Source organism: Saccostrea cucullata, unplaced genomic scaffold (assembly GCF_032062105.1).
Source record: "Saccostrea cucullata isolate Sc308-1 unplaced genomic scaffold, CSIRO_AGI_Scuc_v1 ctg240, whole genome shotgun sequence".
In the NCBI taxonomy this organism is placed as follows: Eukaryota; Metazoa; Mollusca; class Bivalvia; order Ostreida; family Ostreidae; genus Saccostrea; species Saccostrea cuccullata.
In genome coordinates, this window is record NW_026930783.1 from 90,457 (window position 1) to 110,061 (window position 19,605).

The following is a 19,605-nucleotide window of genomic DNA, read 5'->3' on the forward strand; positions in this document are numbered from 1 at the left end:
CATTTCAGAATGCTTACGAAAAATCAGAATTTCATTGATTTTTCTTCATTTCCGGTATTTTCAGTTGTTCACTCAATGAAATTTAATCTCATCTTTTCAAAGGTCTAATTTCTAAGTAATTGGTTTTATTTAATGCTATCTATGGGTGAATAATCACTTGTCACTACATGTATATATCAAATTTTCACACATCTGTATGAGATGAAGACTAAATGCATTCCTTACTTATCATAAAGAGACAACCTATATGAAATTTTACCATTTCCTTTAGTGTTCTTTAGCACATTAAGATGTTTAGGGGAAAAAACTGAATTGTATACTGTAGTAATAGTTCTTTCAATATGAACTCATATTTTTTGGTTTGAAGGGTGTTCTTTCTCAAAATAGAAAAATATTTTGAAATGTTGGCCATTTTGAAAAGATTTTCATGAAATTTGAAGATTGATGCAAGATGAAATAGACAGTCCAGAACATTGGTCATTCCTTATAAATAATCCAACAGAATGTCCAAAAAAACTGATTTTTTTTCTGTAATTATTATTTTTAGTGTTTTACAGGGCAAGTTAAAGACCCCTGTGAATGTTTTCCATTTATTTTAAATCTGTCATCAGAACCTAAGAAACTTTATAGCAAAATTCTTTTAATGTGATGAATTATTTTTTATGGATCGAGATATTATATTTAAATATGTTCATATATTTTCATGTTAGTTGTTTATGATATACAGATAAAAAAAAAAAATCGGATAACTTGTTGTTACTTTGGTGATTGAATAGAATAGTGTAATTTATTACATTGAAACATGTTGAGATAATGAACAGTATTAAAGATAAAAAGTCCATAAAACAACACAAAAAATATTAATCCAAATCATCAGAGGTGGGATCAGGTGCCATGGAGGAGTGAGCATCCACTGCCGACCGGACACATCCACCCTGTGCTCCTTGTCATGATCAGGAAATGACAGAAAAATCGGTCGTCAATTAATGGAACAAACTCCAAAGCCAAAGGAGCAAGAGGAAAGCCTTATCACAAGAAATACCAGTACATATGTGAAATAGTTATGCCCTTGCACAAACTGTTCAGAAGTATGGCCAAGGGTAAGGTTTTTCAAAAGTAGGTCAAATTCTAAGGTCAAGGTCAAATTGTTTGTAACTTGCAAAACAGCAAGACCCTAATGCTAACTGCTCAAAAGTAATATTTAATGTTAAAGATTTTTAAAAGTTATTCAAACTGGAAGGTAAAAAAAAATTACATCTATGGAAATTATCAGTAAAGGTGTTAAATACGTTAAATATGCATTTGAAGTATGAAAGACCTTGCACCAACTGCCACGGTTAAAAAGTTTTGAATGAAGGTTTAAAGTTAAGTTGAGTAATTTTTTTTTTCAAATTGGGTCAAAGTCTAAGTTAAAGAGATCAAATATGTTGTTTTTTAAAGGAAGGCCCTGTCACAAAGAATGCACTTGTGAGATATGAGAACCATATCTCCAACCAGTCAAAATTTAATGACAATGTTAAAGTTTTCTGTGGACAAGCAGACAGATGGAAAAACTACATATCCCCGAATCGTCGATTACGCGGGCATAACAACAGGCATACGCCATATTAGTTTACCTATCTCTTATACCAGCACTGGGGTATACCCTTCATATTTGAAACAACTTTCTTGTCAGAGGTACCTGCGTGGAATGGACTGCACGTATTTGTGATGTGTAATGCAGTTAACGTGTATTTGTGTTCGTTTGTATTTGCAAGTGTTCTAAATTTCATTGGTAACTTTCTCTCCTACTGTGGTCTGGATTCAGCACACTACTGTATGTTACAGTTTTACAACAGTCACACTGTATGTAGCTTATATGTATTGATGAAAACTGATTACACTGAACTGTGACTAGGTGAACGGCTTATATATAAGAAAGAAAAACAATACTGATTGGATAAAATTAAGCTAAATAATAAGCTATGATTTTTTACATTTAATGTTACAAACTGTACATTTTGTTGCTCTTTAAAACTTCTATTGTCAGAGACAACACATGCGCCAAGACGACTCTTTAAAATTTTCCCAGTAGTATATGATGACAAAATGCACAATCACGAAAGGCCAAACAACATAAAAACATATACACCTGCAACTGTTGTCTTATTTTATTGTAAGTTTAAAATACCAGAATAAAAATACAGATAAATACATAATTTTACCAGGTTTTAATGTATTCTGAACTACAGATGTTCGTGCTTGAAGAAAAGACCGAAAAATTGTGCAATTAATCTTCGTTCAATATTAGTTACGTTGGATGCATTTAATCTTGTGCCTTGCTATAAATGTCCCGTTGTTAAATTTAAGGATTGCAGTATATATATGTTCAAATTTTTATAACGAGTTGTAAATTTATAATTTACTGCTACCCGGTAAATTCAAATTTATAACATAATGATAGTATATGAATTTGAAACATTTACTTGAGCAATTATTAAGATAGAAACTTAATCGTTCAGTCAACTTAACTGTTGATAATTTTATGTAAATTCTCATAATGATAGTATATGTGAGCATTTACTTGAGCAATTATTAAGATAGCCCTTAATTTTTTTGATAATTTTTCTTGTTGGTCTTAGATTAGGTCACTAGCTGTAGATCCTAGTTTAAGATTTCTTAAAACGCACTACTTTCGTGACCGTCTACAAAGATAACACATGACGATATTTATGTTATTACTAATTTTATATCAAGAACTATACGAAAATAGTCTTTTGAATTATATTTCTTCACTTGACATTTTAATACAAAAAATATTTTGACAAGTAACTGGCTACAGCTATAGTAATGAAAAGACTTGAACTATCCAGACCCTAGTCGCAAGTCGAATCTTCAAACACTGCATGTAGGTTATTTTGATGGTACTAACATCTAAATGAAATACAATTGCAGATCTATCTAGTTTCAGATCTGTAATCTTCCCTTTGAGTTTCCAGTGAGTTACTTACAGAATAATTGCATGTCAGACCGACTCCCGTTTTCAAAATTTTGTAAAACCAATTACATGTAGTTCTCAATGCATTAATAAAATTTGTTATTTAATTACTTGCAAGGATGTAAATATTGGAAATTGAATCTAAAAATAACACTAAAGATAATCGTCCTCTTTTTGTATCAACACGTACATGTAAAAGAGTGCGTGAGTACTGAACTAAACCTGCTATTCGGAGTCCAAATGTATTAGTACATGTATATATTCCGGTACTTTTATTATCTGTAATCTTGAAGTAACTGATAAAATTCAAGTCGGTCAAAGGTCAGCACATTTTGTTCCACCGGCTTGTTGCTGCCATGAAATCGATTATCTTCTGCTGCCTCTTTTTCGTGGCGTCATCTTTTGCTTCCGTTGAGAAACGGAACACCGTCTGCTACCAAACATTCGGCTGCTTCTCTTCGGATGGTCTTCTCAAAGCTCCACAAAGTCCCTCAGAAATAAACACGTATTATAGACTGTATGTGCGAGGACATTCATCCCATATTAACGAAATTGGAGGTATGATGCTGTTATTTTGGACTTTTTTTTTTGTTATACTCACTTTCATCAGTAGTGTTTGCGTTATTTTCTTCCTGAGCAAAAAGCTAATCGTAACAGTCGTATCAAAAAGTTCGTAACTTTACCCGTGAAACATCCATGATTTTATATACTGTATCTCGTTTTCTTCTCACTCTTGCCTTTCCTTGAAGGCCCAACTTGGCAGTCCGAGGTAACCCCATTTACTCAACATGTCAGCCCGACCAGAAAAACCAAGGTTCTTGTTCATGGCTTTCTGGACAATGGAAGGTCACAATGGGTCATGCATGCAAAAAATGAGTTATTAAAGAAGGTAAAACCTCATCTAACAATCTTTTGCCCATAAAAGATTGGTTCTTCAATCAGAGCAATGTCCTGTTTTTGTTACCACTGCGTTCTCTTCATGTATAAGTTGGTTCTACTATGTGCAATGAGTCAGTTGCATTGTCTTGAATCTTTTCGACTTTAAAAAATGTTTTTTTCTTACATTATTGTAAAGATGTGCACCTTCCACACAATTGAATCAGGTTCTTATTTCTCATTTAGGGAGACTTCAACGTTATCGTCGTAGACTGGGGCACTGGGGCAAAGTGGCCTTATGAACAGGCAGCAGGCAATGGATACCTGGTTGCAGCCGAATTGGCGTCCCTCTTTACTTACCTTCACGATCACGCCCACATCAGTTATTCAGATGTTCACATCATTGGCCATAGTCTTGGTGCTCAGATTGCTGGCTTAACTGGTCAACGCATTAATAAAATTGGGCGAATCACAGGTTTGTTTGATTATAACAGACAAATATGATTCATCATTATTAATTCATGTGGACTCGTTAACTACATGTATATACATTCCTTGCTTACATCCCAATTTAACTCTAAGATTATATCATATTTTATCGTTCTTTCTCTTCTCAACATCGTCCATTTTATAACAAACAACAAACAATAAAATACACACAATAAATGAAGTAAGATCACGTTAGCTAGCCTTCTTTTTGGTCTAGGTCTAGATCCTGCTGATCCTCTGTATTCTGGAAAACCTAAGGACCGCCATCTTGACCCAAATGACGCAACTTTTGTTGATGTCATCCATACCGATTCCTCAAACTTTGCATACACACAAGGCAAGCCATTTTTTATCTGTTTGTTTTGTTCTTGAATAGTTTTCTACATGTTTTGAAACTCTTTAGCGCCATGACTTTGACTATCAGTTGAGTTTCTGCGATAAAACTTTTTTGTAGGTTTTGGAACACACGATATCGAAGGAGACGTTGACTTTTTCCCAAACGGCGGTGAACATCAACCAGGCTGTCCCGAAGATCCGGGTCACAATGCTCTGTACACCCTGCTCCATGGTGGTTTAGGTAACTTACTGTAGATACTGGTGCAATTCCCTAATGTTCTTTCTGAATTCTCTCAATGGATCTTGACATAATGACATTGTATGACTGCTTCTTGGAGTTTGACTATTCTTCGCAGTTATCAATACAGTTTGCTACCAATCTGATACATGTTTGCTGTCGTGCTCAGCACGTTTTTGCAGCTGTCCAAATACACCTTTACACACAAAATGGGTAATATTTCACAGGTACGCTCACCCATTCGATATCATGCAGTCACAGTCGGGCAACCGATTATTTCATCGAATCCATCAACTCACATTGCAAGTTCTTTGCCCACAAATGTTCAAACATAACGGACTTTGATGAAGGAAGGTGTATGGGATGCCCTGACGGCGGCTGCGCTGTGATGGGATACGACGCAGACGTCACCTCTCTTCGTGGCGCCTTTTATTTGAGCACATCCACCCAGGGCCCTTATTGTGGTACGTAACGGTTCTAGTATCAATTTCCAGTTTCAAAACGAGGTTTTATTCATGTGAACATCCTAAAGTAAAAGTCGGATTCTCTTCAATATAATTTTTTTTCTGTAGGTTACGAATATTATGTACAGATAGTAATTTCTCATTCGATGCACGGTCATTCGTACGGAGAACTCTATGTGAGACTACAAGGAACAAAAGGTGAAAGCGAGGAACTGAAATTTTCAAGGTAAGGAAAGAAACAACTTTTTTAAGGTCTTTAATCTTTCACCCTTCGTCATAATTAGACATATAGATAAAGAATTCAGTTCCCCAAGTGAGCATCCTTCCAAACATAAATTTACGCTATATTCTGATTTGGTAAAACATATTTCTAATATTCCTATTTGTGTACCGTATATTTTCAATACTAACCCCCGACAGGAAAATGCAGTATTACATAACCGACTCTGCAGAGAGGCACGTGCTTGTCACACATACAGATGTTGGTGACATAACAGGTGTCAAGGTCAAATTCGTGCGTGGAGATGGTGTCAAGGCCACTGGATCCCAACATGAAGTGATAGTACGATACGTTACTGTGGAAATGACGGAGAACGCAGCTAGGTATGTCTTTCAATAGATGGAATTTTGGATATTTTATGGTGCTGTAAGACCTTTTATAGTTCTTTTGTAACATTAACAAAGATGATCGTTCGCAATTTTTCGGCTTCTTAAATTTCTTTTGAAATTTTGTAGCAAAGTGAAGTTTTGTGGACATGATGCCCATATACATGAAAACCACGTGGCAACTCTCCACTCCACCTCAGGTTGGTAGGAGCCAGAACAACAGAAATTTACCATGGGTGATTGGATGTTATTTGTGTATGCATTAAAATGAACTGTTATGAAATGTCGTGTATTACATTGTGTAACATGTTATGCCTAAGCATTTATGACATATTAGATTCAACAGCCGCAAGTATGTATACATGCACTAGCTTGTACGTCTGAGTCCAGTGCATGGACTAGTATTTATATCATATCAATGCTGTTTTGAGAGCTTTTTATATGCAAGGACAATGAGTTTTCTATAATGGGGAGAAAAAGTGGGAATAAGTCGTTCTCTTTCTAATAACTTTGTGTCGCCCTTGTGGTGCAGTGGATAGAGCGTTTGATCTAGAGTCGCGGCGTAAGAAGTCAATCCTTAAGTCGCGGGTTCGAATCCCACTTTGGAACGTGGAGACCGGTCCTTCGGATGAGACCGTATAGACCGAGGTTCTGTGTCGCAGTAGGCGCTGGCACGAAAAAGATCCCTCACTGCTCAATGACCCTGAGTGCTGAGTATAGGACAAATTTCGCAGCTCTCCAAGAGTCAAAAACAATTAGATCATGACAACAATCAACAACAATTAGATCATGATAATAATTGATATCACTTAGAACATGTGACAACAGTCAACAACAATCAGAGCATGAAAACAATCAGCAACAAATAGAGCACAACTAGTCAACAACAATTAGATCATGACAACAGTTGACAACAATCAGAGCATGACAACAGTCGACAATTTGAAACAAATCATCCGGAGAGAGAAAGAAAACGAAATTCGAATTCACCGTAAGAAAACAATTAAAAGGTCAATTTCCCGATTACAGTGTAATTGTTTTCATACAGTGTTCTTTGTTATGAAAATATCAAATGCCCCAAAGCACGTTTTTTGCCCCAACGAAATTCTTCAGTATGTTAAATTATCCTGTAATCTGTTCAAAACAAATACATCAAAGGTTAAAAATTATAAGTGAACATTCTTGATGATCCCAATGCACTTTCTAGACAATCCCAGACGTTTATCAAAGCAGAGTAAGAGTACCGGCAGATAAAACAGTGATTTTGTACCTATATATACACTGTAGTACTTACAGTGTAACTGCGGTTGGTTTTCATACGTGTCCTGCTTTGTTATGAAAATATCAAATGCTTCCACTCCGAGGGAAATCTGAAGACTCCTCAGAAACCGTCCATTGTCAACACTCGCTTCCGACTGTACCAGAGAGCGCATGCGTCTCATGTTGCTGAGACAGGAGGTACAAGATTATAGCTTAGTTCTTTAGTGAAGACTTTTTAGTAATACAGAACATGGTGTCATTAATAAAATAATTAATCTTCATTTCAAAAGGAGGGTTTTTTGCTCCTGACGTAGCCCCCTTCACAAATCATGTCAATGCAACCAAGAAAATCAAGGTTCTTATTCATGGCTTTTTGAACAATGGGAAAACGAATTGGGTCACCAGAGCAAAGGATGAATTGTTAGTGAAGGTAATTTACAGTAATCTATTGATTGTCCTTTTGGTATTTTTCATAAAGAAGATTCAGGCTTCGTATTTATCTAAACTTTAGGATGACTTTAACGTGATTATCGTTGATTGGGGTTCTGGAGCACAAATGCCATACGAGCAAGCAGCTGGCAATGTGTATCTTGTGGGAGCGGAAGTGTCCTCCATGTTGAAGCATTTGCATGACTATGCCCATGTAAACTACGCTGATGTTCACATCATTGGTCATAGTCTTGGTGCACAGATTGCTGGACTAGCATCCCATCCACTACCCGGTATTGGAAGGATTACAGGTGTACCTTTTGATCTATATTAATCTGTCAAAAAAGATTATTATTTCCATTTCTGACTAGATCCTTTTGTACGCTATTGCAGCTAACTTAAACGAACCTCAAGATCATAATGGTATTTTTGATAAAAATGAATCAAACGCACGACTTGATCAACATCGAATATCACAAGTTTCTAGAAAAAATAGTTCCAAGTGGACTGATATAGGTTTCTAAATGCTTTAGGACTGGATCCTGCAGACCCTCTGTTCTCAGGAAAACCAGTAAGCAGACGACTTGATCCAGATGATGCCACTTTTGTTGACGTCATCCACACGGATGCTACAACCTTCGTTTTTACAAAAGGCAAGATATTTAAAACTTGTACCATAGGACTGGCGGTAAATTCAGATTTTACTTTGATGTTGCTGTGGTGTATTTGCCAGAAGAACCATGTTGCTAAGTCACGCCCACAATTTGGCATCAAGCCATAATGTAACAAGACCTTACTGATGAATGAATGATGTTAATTTCAAAACCTGGCAATTAGCTGATAAAGACTTTTTAAAGAATACTAACATTAATACATCCTGAACATCGAATTGTGTCAAAATAGTAATTTCAATAAAATAATTAATCTTCATTTCAAAGAGAGTATATAGTAATATATAAGCATTTAAAAGAGGTTTACCCTTTCTTTTTTTTAGCCATTTCAATATACTTCCGACGTAGCCCTATTTAAACTTTCTTTACAAATCATGTCTATAGCACTTTTTGTACAACCTATAAAGAAAATCAAGGTTTTCTTGAACACCCCCCCCCCCCAAAAAAAAAAATTAAAATCGATCTTCGAAAAGAATAACAGCTAAAATTTTGAACTTGACAAAAATCAAGGGAAAACAAATAATGACAAATCACCAGAGCAGAACAGGCATTCAAAATGCAATTGTTAGTGAAGGTAATTTACAGTAGTCTATTGATTGTCCTTTTTGGTATCTGTTTTAATAAAGAAGATTCAGGCTTCGTTTTTATTTACCATTAACCAAAATATCTATAGTGTAACTATGACAAGGAAATGTTTAGAAGCAAACGCAATTGTTTATTTCGAATTGATTGGGGTCATCAACGATAGTTGGAAAGGTAAGTCCCGTAATGCAAATTTCCAACTATCGCAAGCAGCATACTCTTTTGGCAATTCCATTTCATTGTGAAATAAAAATCTAAACTAAGATTTTACAAATGTGGAAGGCCCCCATGTCAATTTCTCCATGTTCAAACACAAAGAAAAGCGCTAAATTTACATGTATATTGCTTAGCATGTAAACTACGCTGATCAAAAAATTCTAAAACCCCATTCATACGACATGATTTGCATATCTCAGTATATTTTACACATGAGTAAATTAACTCACATGTGCAATTTTTGTCGTATGAACTGATTTACTCATATGCAATTTCTGCACAGTTGAGTAAATTTACCCATCCACTTTTGCCCAGTTCGTGTGTGTAAATCGGACGGCAAATTTACTTATGTATGTATTTTGTTTTGTTTATTTTATAAAATTCCATTTTTTTGATCTGTGTATATTGGTGTGTAAAAATCGGAAACAAAAAATTGATTGTATATTATTTATTTCTCGAGAATTTTTCATCATTCTGACAACTCTGCACTCAGGGCCATTTGCCAGGACTTACTGCAACACAGGACCTCAGTTTATATACGGTCTAATCTGAAGCTAACTTAAACAAACCTCAAGATCATAATGGTATTTTTGAAAAAAATGAATCAAACACACGTTGATCAACATCGAATATCACATTTCATTGAAGTTTCTAGAAAAAATAGTTCCAAGTGGACTAATATAGGTTTCTAAATGCTTTAGGAATTTCAATAAACTAGTGAAAATAACTGGATCCTGCAGAACCCTCATGTTAATTTCCTAACATAGGAAAACCAGTAATTGCAGAAAATACATAATTATTGTATAATATTCAAGTAGATATTTTGTATTGACCTCACATACTTGATGTACTGTAGATTTCCCATCAACAAAAATATTTCTAACTAGTCCTATTTCTGTCGAAGAAGTCAACTATAGTAGATGGCAAGTCATCTTTACACACGGATGCTACAATCGTTCGTTTTTACAAAAGGCAAGATATTGAGAAAATTACTATTATAATGTGTTATTGTGATTAATTTGTATATAATTAAAACCCTTATGATTAAACAAAAAAAAAGTTTAAATGCAAAATTCGCAGAATATATGTATATAAGAAATCAAAAATTCACAAGACGAAAATAATGTCATTTTTCTTCAATTAAAGCTGATAAAAAAGTTCTTCCATCGTAAATATGAACAACTGTATTTTAAAAATGTTCTATCTGTCTATCATTGAAATAGTTGATTACTTTGCAACAAAAATTTCCCAAAAGGTAAGGATAATGTAATGCAAATTTCCAACTAGTCGTTTATGTAAATTGGAATACGTATTTTCTAAGGGCGATTTAAAAGACTTAAAAGTTAGTCTTATACCCAAACAGTAAGGAAATACCCCTATAAAAAATATTTGCATTTCATTGTGAAATAAAATTATAAATTTCAACTTTTGATTTAAAGATACAAAATCAAAAGTTAAAAAAAAAAAGGTCACACAAAAAATAATCCTTTGTTTACATTGCGTGATCGAAAAATTAAATTTACACATGTATAACTCATGAAGCTTAACCCCATTTTTTGTCAAGTTCAATAGCTAAACTCCCTTTTTAAAAAATCTTTAAAAATATCTGATTTTCCTTTATTGGCATATTAATATAAAAATTATTATGGATTATAACACAAAGATATACAACCGCACGAATTCTCTTCATAATTAGATATAACTTGCATTTTATTAGGCTTAGCTTAGCTCAGGAACCTTGTCAACAAGGTTTTTGTCTATGTTTTCCGTAAATTTACATTCCGGTAGAATTATCGATAAATCAATTCAACTATTTTTCAAAGAGTTATCACATAGAAAACAAATATAGAAATGAAAATAATTATACTCTGATATATATCCCCTCATGTTTTACTCTAGGTTATGGAACACATGACATTGTTGGGGATGTCGATTTCTTTCCTAATGGTGGTGAATATCAACCAGGCTGTCCAGAAAAACCGGCTGGAAGTGCCTTGAGCAGTCTTCTACAGGGTGCATTTGGTATGCTTGGCCCCAGTGGGTGAAAATTTCATTTTAAGGTGGAAGCAGCATTACTAATTTTTTAAACAGATATTTTATCAAATCAATAAACACTTTGGATATATGATAAGTTGAGACATATGCTTGGAAATTTTCTGTTGAATGGCAGAAAAGGAAGAAGATTAAAACACGGCTCCGATTTGGAATAAAAATTGCATCACTAATCCATGCATCAGTTTTTATTCATGATGAACTTGATGAAATTACAGGGTCTGTAGCAACATCATTGTCATGCAGTCATGGAAGAGCGCATGAATATTTCATCGAATCCATCAACTCACCCTGTAAATTTTATGCTCACCAGTGTGCTTCATTAGCGGATTTCGACCATGGAAGGTGCATGGCGTGTCCTGCTGGCGGTTGCGCAGTGATGGGGTATGAAGCAGACGACACTTCCCCTCGTGGCGTCTTTTTCCTCAGCACCTCATCTCATTCCCCGTATTGTGGTAGGTAAATGCTGACTTCCTTCTCGAAAAAAATGTTGATGTCAAAGAGCAATACCGGTATTTGTATTGTACGGAGTGTGTACATTTTGTATTGTATGAAGAGAGTGCATTTTACTCAAATCCAGGGCATGAGTATGACATGGAAATAGTCATTTCTCATTCAATGAATGGACACTCTTACGGAGAATTTTTCGTTACTCTCATTGGAACAAAGGGCCAATCCAAGGAACTCAAATTTTCAAGGTAGGACTCTATTGTTTAACATCAATGAGAGAATCCAACGTTTATCATCAATTGGGCTGAAATCATGTTTGTTCAGAAAGTAACAATTTTATTCGCTCTCCACAATAGACTGATGCAGTTTTATTTTACCGATACCACGGAGAGACACATCCTTGTAGCCCACGCAGACATCGGTGACTTTACCGGGGTCAAGGTCAGGTTTGTTCGTGGAGATGGGTTAAAGGCTCTCGGCTCCGAACATGAAGTGGTGGTCAGATACGTTACTGTACAGTCGGCGGGTATGCCGGGCGGGTAATGGTTTTGTTGATTATGGTGAATTGTCAATTCAGACTTTTTCAGTTACGGCGATTATAAAAGCGAGAGGATCAAATAAAGAATCAATGGCAAGAGTTTTACTTCCCATATTTTTAGTTTTTTTACCTATATTTTAATAGAAATTGAAGTTTCAACATGAACTTTAAAAAAATGCAAACATGTTTGATGGAAGAAGTAACCCAGACACTTCTTGATAAGTCTTTTTTGTAAAACATTAATAGTTCTCAACAATCCTTGTACGATTTTCACTTATCTTCATTAATTGAATTTTCACAATGAGGATATGGATGAACAAACGTGCATGCATATGTGAAAGAAAGTTTAACAAGAATTTCAGGGATACATTTTATCTGAGCTTGTATTTTTCTAGGCAAGTCAAATTTTGTGGACACGATGCACACATACAAGAGAACCACGTGGCAACTCTCCACTCTACCTTGGGATGCTGAAGACCGGGGATGTTTTCTTTATCAGTCTGTTTATATATTGTTTATATATAAAAAATAAATTATTTACCCTGGGTTAATCTTTTGTAGTTCTTCTTTCTGTCTATCGTATAATTGAAATAAGGTTGTGTTTCTAAAGTAAAATAATATTTTTTATTTCCTCTGCTTGAAAAAGTGGGGGAGGGGTGGGGGTGTAAGGTCTTCACTTATTGATTTTGACAATTTGTGATTTATACTTCATAGTGTTGGTGTCACCCATGAGGGCACCTGCCTTATAATTTTGTTCCATGTGTCCGCAAAAATGATATTGATTTTCCGTATTTGTTTTGACTTGATCGTATAATTAAGTTTAATATGCTTTTTTTCAACTTACAGTTTTTTTTTTTTTTGCAAAACAATACTAAATTTCCTTGATATTACTTTAATTGGATAAACATTGGGGGGGGGGTATGTCAAACCTTTCAATAAACATTTTCAATAGTAAAGGTAATGTTGTATAATATCATTTTACATCAATAGCCTGTTGCTACGTGCCTGATCGTATAAGTTTAGTGCTTTTATAATATCACTGAACACATTAGAAATGCAAAACAGATGTACTGTTAAACTTCTTAATTCATAAATTTGGTATTTAATATTGAAAAATCTCATACGCCGTCTTCATTTTACCTCAATAGCTGCAAAACACAGATATTTTAAAAATGTTATCGAGAGATGACTGTATAGCTCATTAAATTTGATTTTAATTATTTAATATTGACTCCGTGACTCCCAGCTGCAGGAAACACAGATATTTTAAAAAGGTAAGGAGCAATCTATCTGAAAATAATGACTTGGAAAGTGCCGTTACTATCCCCACACTAATTAAATTGACATTGAAAGTATATGTTTTTGTATATTAAGCAATTTCCAGATACTAATTATTTTATAAATAAGGCTGGCATAACGAATAAAAAAAATCGGATGCTACACGAATGAAAATGTTTTCAGCGAACGAGTTAATGAAAAGCGCGGGAAAATTATCCCCAGAACGCACTTGACTTCCGGTAGCGTGTTTATTATTTGTAATGTTTATAAAAATTGATGTACTTATTTTGACTGCAACAAAAGCGTCAGAGAAAGATGATTTGAAAGAAGAATATGGACACTGCAATTCAAAATGCGTAAAGTGAGTCTTTTTGATATTTTATTTTAAGATAGATCATTTGGTTGCATTCGCCGAACATGTCGTCGAAGTTGCAGATGTCAGCAATACGATGCTCCATGTTCCACTGGTATGAGTGGTATCTAAAGGAGTATTTTTGGGAATGTACGTTTGCAATACTGCACTTGTTACTTTTATGAGTTGTATCTAATGATGTGAATGCATGTGAACATGTAGGTTTAAATTGAACAAATGCTTTTTCCAGGTTTCATAAAGTTAGAATAATGTGTGAGTTTTGTTATGCCCACCATGTTGAAGTTTTAACAGGTGGATCTAGAGTAAATTCGCCATAGGCTTCCTCTAATAGGTCACAGCAGCTGGTTCATAGAATTTGTAACTGTCTACGGCGTTTGGCATTAAAAGTCTTGGTTATTTAACAGCTTTTAAATGTTTGTTTGCCCTCTCCCAACTGAGCTAGCTTAGGGTAAAATAAAAGGTCGGTAGGAAAAGTGAAAAAAAATTCTAGAAAATTTCAACATACATATTGAACAAATGAGAAAATCTACAAATAGTAAGAAGAAATATTGTTTCTTAAAGGTTAAAAAAGTTTGTTTTTTTTTTAAAATGGCTTTAGCGTAATTTGTCTGCTTCATAGTGTGTCTAATTAACTTATATAAAATCACACTATTGATAGTATTTTTAACCAGCTGTTCACCTATTCAGATTTATTAGAGTCAGAGAGATAAATATATGTGCACAATTAATAAAGCATATTTTCTCAAGTTGTATTATGTTAATTTACCTATCATAAAGAGTGGTGTGTACCTGTGCATTTATTCAGTAATAAGCAGTGTTTTCCCTTTATTTTAAAGTAAAGGGTTAAAGATTGATTGTTACAGGCTAAGGGTTGGTGTTAATGAACAGAACTATTTTAACCTTACAACTTATTTTGATTTCTAGGCGGCATTTTATCAGTCGAAGCGGTCAATTTGGCCGTCAGCTGGTTCTTAGGGAAAACACCAAATAATGGTATGTGTAGGTCCTGGAAATCATTGTGATTTCTGAATTACTGTGATAAAAGAAGTCACTATTTTGTTGAAAATATCCTTTCCATCTTTGTCATCTTTATCTTTTCAATTGAAATTGAACAGGTATTAAAATTATCACTATGAAATGTTCCTTTTGTCTAAGACTGAAGAGTTATAGAATTGTCAAGACTTGGACAGGTTTGTTCAATAGCATTTATAATTGTGATAACTCAATCTTGGAAACATTATGCAATATATTAACTATCAATTGGGGTAATGGAAACATGCTTAACATCAATCAGGACCAGATACAGGAGATTAAAAACAAAATCTTAATCACAATTAATGTTACCTCAGCATACATAAATTTACAGATTACATAATATTAAGCCATTCTTGAAAACATTTATGTCCAGCAAAACAGCAGGGGTGAAGCTGGTCAGGCCAACACTTGTAGGCTATCCTTATCAGATAAACTAATGGATGTCTATTTTCAATGTATACTTAGTCTGACTTTAGAATATAAGTGTACATAATACCACAGAGTTCCCGAAACTAGTCAAAAATGTGTCGGACAATTGTCCTGTAAATATTCAAAATTCACCGGACAGTTGTAAAATTTACCGGACATTGATTTTTTGTATGTAAATTTAACATATTATAGGATTGGAAATTGTGTCGATATAATATGTGTAAATGAAAAGATGGCAAATGCAGATTTTTTTTTTAGATTTATTGAAATATTTTCTATTAATTCTATTCATTGTATTAGATTATTATGTCTTTTCTGAGAGATTTTTAAATTTTTTTTTAAATAAAATCTGCAACATGACAACTTTTGGTTTATTGTTTGGAATTAAGCCTGAAAAAACGTCAGATATTTCTGACTAGTTAAAACGTATTATACAACCTCCACACATTTAAAAATATGTACTAATGATATAAAAATATGCAAATTATCATGAAAATTATGATTTTAAGTGAATTTGTTGTCGTTTTATTACATTAAAGTCAGTCCGCTATTTTTAGCAAAGGGGAAAAACGCGCATGTATTTTAAATGCTATCAAATACATGGAAAAAAATCCAAAAGTTGGTATAATATTAATCATACTAATAGATTAAATTATAGAGAAATAATAAATGGTTACAAGTTGTCTGTTGTCAAGCAGAAAAAGCAGGCAACTCTTGCAACCCTGCACATTCGTCCTGCAAAACGAAAGTAGATTGTCACATTTTTTTTACTGTCAGAACTACGGAGTGCATATATTTATTAAGAAGGAAAAATATTTGTTTGACAGTGTTTTAACTGTTTTTCCTCTCAGACTTATGGAGATTATTATTTTAATATGAAGCTTTTTATAATAGACATTCACCGTCTACAATTTATTTAAGAATGCACGAGAATAATCTGGCGCGCCCCTGACGTTTTTTTTTTTTTTATTTCCTTTAGTTTTGCATTTGTAAATTGTCAGGACAATTGAATTGAATGATTTTGTTAAGATTATGTGTAATTGTTATAAATACAGTCTGTAAAAAAAACCATCGGACATTTTGACCGATAAAATTAAGATTTTACCGGTCCCATTCAAAGTTTACCGGGGATCCCCGGTGGACCGGTGCGTTTCGGGAACTCTGATACCAGCTTGTTTAAGTAAATATAAATAAACACTATGTATTATACATATAATAGTAAAAGATTTATATGCCATTGACATGTAAATAAAAGAACTTTATTCAGTAATAACCAAGATTTGCCCCCCAAATCAAACTTTGATGGAGGTATATTTAATTAAGTTCTTAAACAGGGGAGTATATGCTGACTTTAAGGCACTGAATATTTTCATAGGTAATGACGTCATATGTACGTAATGACGTCACAAACATGACGTAAATTTCAGTTTTTTATGAATTCTACAGAAAAATGTACTTATTTCGTCGATATTTTGAGTAAAAGTCACCGAGCGCATGTGTGTTCAGGATCAATATTTTGATATAATGTGTAGAATGATAATATCAATGAAATATGTCAATATTGTTCCTGAACAAACTTGCGCTCTATAAATTTTAAAGCTAAAATTGTTGAAATTTTGTCCATTTTGTCCTCTTTCTGAAAAAGGATATAAAATCGGTCTAGTTTGTGACGTCATAAAAACAAAAATTGTGAATAAACTGCTTTGAAACTATAATATGTTATGTTAATTTATATTTCTCATACAATTTATTGTATTCAGCACATTTCAGGTAGTTTTCAAAATTTGACTTTTGTGGGGGCAAGTATATGCAATATACCGCATATAGTTCTTTGTAATTTATGCTAAGATTTCGTTATTGTAACTAGTGGGTAGCATTATTTTACTTGTTTCATGATTCTTTCATAGAAAGTCTCCAGTTTAAATGTTCAGCATTATAATTTTATCTAAATGTAGATAGATGTTGTAGCATGAAGGACTTTTTATTGAACTAGGTCATTGACATTCCACCTAGCTGTCACAGATAATGGGTAAGGATGTACGACTCAGCAAGTCTCCCAAATCTTTTTAACAAGGGTCATTACAGGGTTGTATTATCACAATATCAGTGATAGTATTTCAGCTGGGTCTGACAACACCTTATTGTGATGCAGTAAAGTATGTTGTGTAACTCTTGTTTGGTCCCAAATCATTTATTTCAACAGAAATAGAGTCAGTTCCTGCAGTAAAGTGTCTGTGTTTAGTCTGACTTTTTCCCACTTTATACGCCAGATTTCCTATGAGGTTTAGCTGTCAGTACATTGCAGCCATTCAGATTTATTGGTGTTCAGACTCCATGTTATATCTGTAAAGAAGGTCTCCTTGTTAAAAGAAAGGACATTTTTAAAAGTATGCTTTGGATATAGATATATTAGTTAGTTTGCAATGAAACGTACAGAGGATTTATGGAAAACAGGCTTCCATTAATATGCTTTCACAGTGATAGGGGGACTGTATTGTAATTTTTAGCTCTACTGGTCAGAGACCAGAAGAGCTTATGCGATAGTAATGCGTCCGTCGTCCATCCGTCTGTCTGTCTGTCTGTCTGTCCGTCTGTAAACAATTTTTCAAAATGCTACTCCTCGTACAGTTTTGGTCTGATTTCAATATAACTTGGCACACAAGTAGAGTACACTAAGATACATAATTCTGTATATCGGTTTTTGATTTCGATGAACGGTGTTGCCATGGTTACTAAAAATAGAATTTTCTGTGAAATTCTTTCAAAATGCTACTCCTCCTACAGTTTTGGTCTGATTTCAATATAACTTGGCACACAAGTAGACTACACTAAGATACATCATTCTGTTTATCGGTTTTTGATTTCGATGAACGGTGTTGCTGTGGTTACTAAAAATAGAAATTTCTGTGAAATTCTTTCAAAATGCTACTCCTCCTACAGTTTTGGTGTGATTTCAATATAACTTGGCACACAAGTAGACTACACTAAGATACATAATTCTGTGTATCGGTTTTTGATTTCGATGAACGGTGTTGCCGTGGTTACTAAAAATAGAAATTTCTGTGAAATTCTTTCAAAATGCTACTCCTCCTACAGTTTTGGTCTGATTTCAATATAACATGGCACACAAGTAGACTACACTAAGATACATAATTCTATGTATCAGTTTTTCACTTCAATGAACGGTGTTGCCGTGGTTACTAAAAATAGAAATTTCTGTTAAATACTCTCAAAATGCTACTCCAAATACAGTTTTAGTGTGATTATAATATAATGTGGCATGCAAGTAGACTACACTTAGAACATAAAGAGACTTAATCAAGGATCATTATTCTATTTATTGCTGTAGAAAAGTTTCAATTCCCAACTGCTTAAGTACTTTTCTCTTCCTTTGCTATAAGTACAAACCAGTAGAGCTTCAGTCTCAACAGAGACTTCTGGTTCTCTCAAGAAATGTAAGTGTCCAACAAATTTATAAAACTTTATCCAGCTTTATTGTCTTATAGTCCCTAATAGAAATTGAAAGTTTGCCTAAAGAAAGTAAAAGTTTTAATCTGCTATGATAAATTCTCTAATATGTGTATATGACTGTGTTTTCCTGAAGAACCATAAAATAAACAAGCTTTGTACTAATCCACACTTCCTAAGATAAAAAGAATTATCTTTTATTATCCCTTATTACATTAAACCCATTTCCTTGTAAATATAATGTCTGTATTGTTTTATTAATGTTTTATTGTTTTTCAGTTGAGGTTTAAGACATTTTTGTATGGCATTTTTGCTGTTGTTAAACATTTTTAAGGGGAAAAAAGGTTCATAGCATTTATTTTTTGAAATTGCAAGGTAAATGATAATGTTACTGTTAGGGTATTCTTCCCACTTCCAGAAATATGTATACAACAGTGTTATAGGTCATGGATTACTGTAAACCAACTTTTATTCGCATGCGAGAAATTTTCACGAAGTTCGCGAGATCCTCGTCATCGCGAATATTTCTCGCCGCAAACCGGTCCTTATAGTATATTTGTCTATTAAAAACAGATGCAAAAAGGCTTGATCGCGAAAATTAATCGTCACAAACTAGTTTATCCCTGGTAAATCGCGAAATAAAGTCGTTGCGAATAAAGATGGTTTACAGTACTTTCATGAGGATAATTTTTTTGTGTTAAAACACATTAAAGATCACTGATCTGCAACACATTTTCTTTCAGCTTGATCTGAAAGAAAGTTCACCATGATAATATGTCCAGCAATTTTGTAAGATAGCTATATATTAAAAGACAAACTATTTTGTTTTACAGGACTT

The 19,605-nt window shown here is 33.9% G+C and overlaps 2 protein-coding genes across 2 annotated transcripts; both read left to right on the top strand.

The window, feature by feature from the left end:
- The first annotated feature begins 3,253 nt into the window (after positions 1–3,253).
- LOC134230086 (inactive pancreatic lipase-related protein 1-like) lies at positions 3,254–6,254 on the top strand. Its single transcript, XM_062711860.1, has 9 exons — positions 3,254–3,535; positions 3,727–3,866; positions 4,100–4,328; positions 4,560–4,679; positions 4,797–4,919; positions 5,144–5,380; positions 5,489–5,606; positions 5,801–5,983; positions 6,116–6,254. Exons 1-9 carry the CDS (start codon positions 3,334–3,336, stop codon positions 6,192–6,194), a joined length of 1,431 nt encoding a protein of 476 aa, XP_062567844.1. The 5' UTR covers positions 3,254–3,333; the 3' UTR covers positions 6,195–6,254.
- A 629-nt stretch (positions 6,255–6,883) lies between these two features.
- Positions 6,884–12,690, top strand: LOC134230099 (inactive pancreatic lipase-related protein 1-like). Its single transcript, XM_062711886.1, has 10 exons — positions 6,884–6,977; positions 7,337–7,444; positions 7,537–7,676; positions 7,758–7,986; positions 8,209–8,328; positions 11,044–11,166; positions 11,415–11,651; positions 11,777–11,894; positions 12,003–12,185; positions 12,580–12,690. Exons 1-10 carry the CDS (start codon positions 6,884–6,886, stop codon positions 12,656–12,658), a joined length of 1,431 nt encoding a protein of 476 aa, XP_062567870.1. The 3' UTR covers positions 12,659–12,690.
- Positions 12,691–19,605: the final 6,915 nt, after the last annotated feature.

Coding starts and splice junctions, on each gene's coding strand:
- LOC134230086 (XM_062711860.1), top strand. CDS start 3,334: ATGAAATCGATTATCTTCTGCTGCCTCTTTTTCGTGGCGTCATCTTTT. Junction 3,536..3,726: donor CCATATTAACGAAATTGGAG/GTATGATGCTGT, acceptor CTTTCCTTGAAG/GCCCAACTTGGCAGTCCGAG. Junction 5,381..5,488: donor CACCCAGGGCCCTTATTGTG/GTACGTAACGGT, acceptor TTTTTTCTGTAG/GTTACGAATATTATGTACAG.
- LOC134230099 (XM_062711886.1), top strand. CDS start 6,884: ATGACAACAGTTGACAACAATCAGAGCATGACAACAGTCGACAATTTG. Junction 8,329..11,043: donor AACCTTCGTTTTTACAAAAG/GCAAGATATTTA, acceptor GTTTTACTCTAG/GTTATGGAACACATGACATT. Junction 12,186..12,579: donor TCGGCGGGTATGCCGGGCGG/GTAATGGTTTTG, acceptor GTATTTTTCTAG/GCAAGTCAAATTTTGTGGAC.